General features: G+C 67.0%; 2 protein-coding genes across 2 annotated transcripts in view; both read right to left on the bottom strand.

Annotated features, from left to right (window-relative positions):
- On the bottom strand, positions 1-252 carry CHLNCDRAFT_25277 (hypothetical protein; the record flags this gene model as incomplete). The annotated part of the gene is made up of 1 exon (XM_005846128.1): positions 1-252. A coding segment is annotated over one exon (252 nt), but the record flags the coding sequence as incomplete, so codon positions are not given.
- Positions 253-2,124: 1,872 nt separating this feature from the next.
- Positions 2,125-2,612, bottom strand: part of CHLNCDRAFT_136211 (hypothetical protein) — a gene marked incomplete at both ends in the record, with an annotated part of 2,529 nt that continues 2,041 nt past the window's right edge. Inside the window, 2 exons of the mRNA XM_005846129.1 lie at positions 2,125-2,222; positions 2,432-2,556. Of these exons, the coding sequence (XP_005846191.1) occupies positions 2,125-2,222; positions 2,432-2,556 (223 nt within the window). The remainder of the gene's footprint in view (positions 2,223-2,431; positions 2,557-2,612) is intronic.

The raw sequence follows: 2,612 nt of genomic DNA on the forward strand, positions 1-2,612 counted from the left end.
GCGGCCCGTGGCGATGAGCAGGGCCGACTCCACAGCTCCCAGCGCGGCGTACGCCCAGCACGCGTTGCAGTCGCCTTGATCTTTGGCCCAGCTGACGCGGCCGCGCGCGCGCCAGTCCACGGCGCGCTGCGAGGTGGGGGACAGCGCGGGCAGGGCGCCGGCGGGGGTGCCGAACTTGGGGTCCTCGGTGTCGGCGTCCTTGATGGGGGGCAGGTAGAGGGAGGAGCCCACCTCCCAGTAGTTTTTGTCCATCCTGCTGTTCAGGATGTACCTGCAGGCGCCAGGTAACACAGCTGTGCGTCAGATTTGGAAAGGAAGGGGCACAGCAGCAACAAAAAGCATGGGTGGGACAGGGTGGGAAAGAAAGGGGCACAGCAGCAAGAAAGAGGCTGGGGTGGGGGTGGGGTGGAGCACGTGAGGGGCGGCGCGGGGCCCCGCCAGCGAGGCCAGGGGGTGTGCTGTGCCGAGGGCGACGTGCGGCTGCTGCCCCAGGCCCCGACACGCCGGCACGGCGGGTGCCCCTCCGCCTCCCCCCTCCGCCCGCCAGCCCGCCAGCGCTGCCTACCAGTTGCGGGGGTTGATGTCCTGCATGCCACGCACCACGCGCCGCACGTTGCCCTTGAAGATGGTCTTGCGCCGGTTGTGCTGCAGGCAGGCAGGGCCAGCAGAGCTTTCTCCCCCGCGGGAGGGCAGCGGTTGGGCGCACACACTTGCCAGCCACAGCAGGCACCTCTGCGCCGCCGCAGCGCTGGACAACATACAAGCAAAGCAAGCTGGCGGTCGGCTGGGTAGCCGGCTGCTCGACCCTGGACCAACTGATGAGTCACCTCAGGCACGGAGCTGTATTTTTTGTTGTACCTCGAAGTCCACTGCGGCCACAGCGCGTTCAGGGCAGCGTCCTGCAACCGGCAGGCAGGCGAGTGGCAGGACGTTGGAATGGGCACCCTGCCCAGCTGCTGTCTCCCCCACAGCCAGCCAAGATGTTGCTGGCATCTACACACATGATCACATCTGGCAGCACCTGTCCAGCCTGTGCTGCTCCCAGAGCCGCCGGGCCAGGCAGCTGGGTCAAGCAGCAAGCCCTGCGCCCCCTGCGCCTCCTCACCGGCACATTGTAGGCGGCGGCCACCACGGTGCCTGGTGCCGGCAGCAGGCCATGAGCCACAAGAGCGGCCGCAGCCTCCTCCCAGGAGCCAACGCGCGTGAACAGGCTGGGTGCGTCGTCCGGCTGCGCCAGCCGCCGATCCCTGGTGCTGCCGCTCCTGCCTGGGCGAGCATGCGCCGCTGGTGGCAGCGCCAGGAGCAGCAGCAGGAGCAGGAGCGGCAGCGCCAGCTGCGCCGCGCTAGGCATGTTATTCCTGCAGAAGCGATGTTGGAAGGGAAGCCGCTTGTTGCCGCCGAGCGGCAGCGGCGGTGACACAGTTCAGCGCTCACGGCAGGGCTCCCCTGCTGCCGCCTTTGTATGCTAGACTCACTGGTCAGCTTTGTGACGCCATCACGAAGGTTGTGAGCCCCACTCCGTTTGGACGGGGCCAGGCCGCGGGCAGCACCCGCACACACCGCTCTTATGCTGTTCGTGCCTGTGATGCACCGAGGGCGCAGCAATCGCACCAGGGAGACCGATACCACTTTTGACAAGTCCGAAGCCCGCAGACTGTACCACCTCTGCAGCGCCTGTACCGCCAGCAGTGACAAAACCTTTGGTTGAATCCCTCTTCCGAGCCTGTAAAACATATGGCTCTGCTACTGCATGGCAACTGATCATGCACCTGGGTCCTGGCGCCCGGACTGTCGCAGGCTGTTTTGCAAGCTGGGGAGGGAAAGCAAGGGGAGGGCTGATGGGCAGTGCAGCAGAGTCGGGAGAACGGGGATTGAAAACTGTGAAAGGTGAATGTGATCCAAACTTCCACTGGCAGACAAACCAAGGCAGCAAGTAATTAATGGTAGAATGGAGCACTGAGCTGTCCTGATGAGGGGGCACGGGGACGTTGCGGGTGATGGCTGGAGGTGCTGCCACCAGCTACAGGGCGAGCAGGGGCGCGTGGCGGCGGCTGCTCGTCGCCCGCCTGCATCCCCATGTGCCCTCAAGCGCTGGTGCTGCTGTCTGTCCTGCGCTGACCCGCATCACACCACCTCGCTCGATCCAGGCATTCCATGCTGCTTGGCCGAGCCTCCCAGAGGCGCCTCCACATCCCCAGAGCTGGCCATTGCCCTGGCGCTCCCTGCAGGCACGCGCGGCAGGCAGGCTCAGCAGCGAGCCAAGCAGAGGCGCAGCGCAGCCCACGCCACACGGGAGCGCAGCACGAGGCGGGGCCTGCGGCAACGGCTCCCACATGCGCCACGCCCATGCATGCGCCACGCCCATGCAGCAACCAGCCCGCCATCCAGCCAGGCAGCCCGGCAGCCCGCCGGCCGCGGCCGCCGCCCTCACCGCTCTCCGCCTCCAGCACGCGCTTCCAGCGCGGTATGGCACGCAGCAGGTAGACGAGCGCGATCATGGTGCCCACCAGCGCGCCGCCCACCACGTCGCTGGGGTCGTGCTGGTAGTCGATGATGCTGCGGGGGATGGGGGGTGGGTCGGTGGGGAAGGTGGGTGGTGGGAAGGTGCTCGG

Source organism: Chlorella variabilis (genome assembly GCF_000147415.1).
Source record: "Chlorella variabilis unplaced genomic scaffold CHLNCscaffold_15, whole genome shotgun sequence".
Taxonomy (NCBI): Eukaryota; Viridiplantae; Chlorophyta; class Trebouxiophyceae; order Chlorellales; family Chlorellaceae; genus Chlorella; species Chlorella variabilis.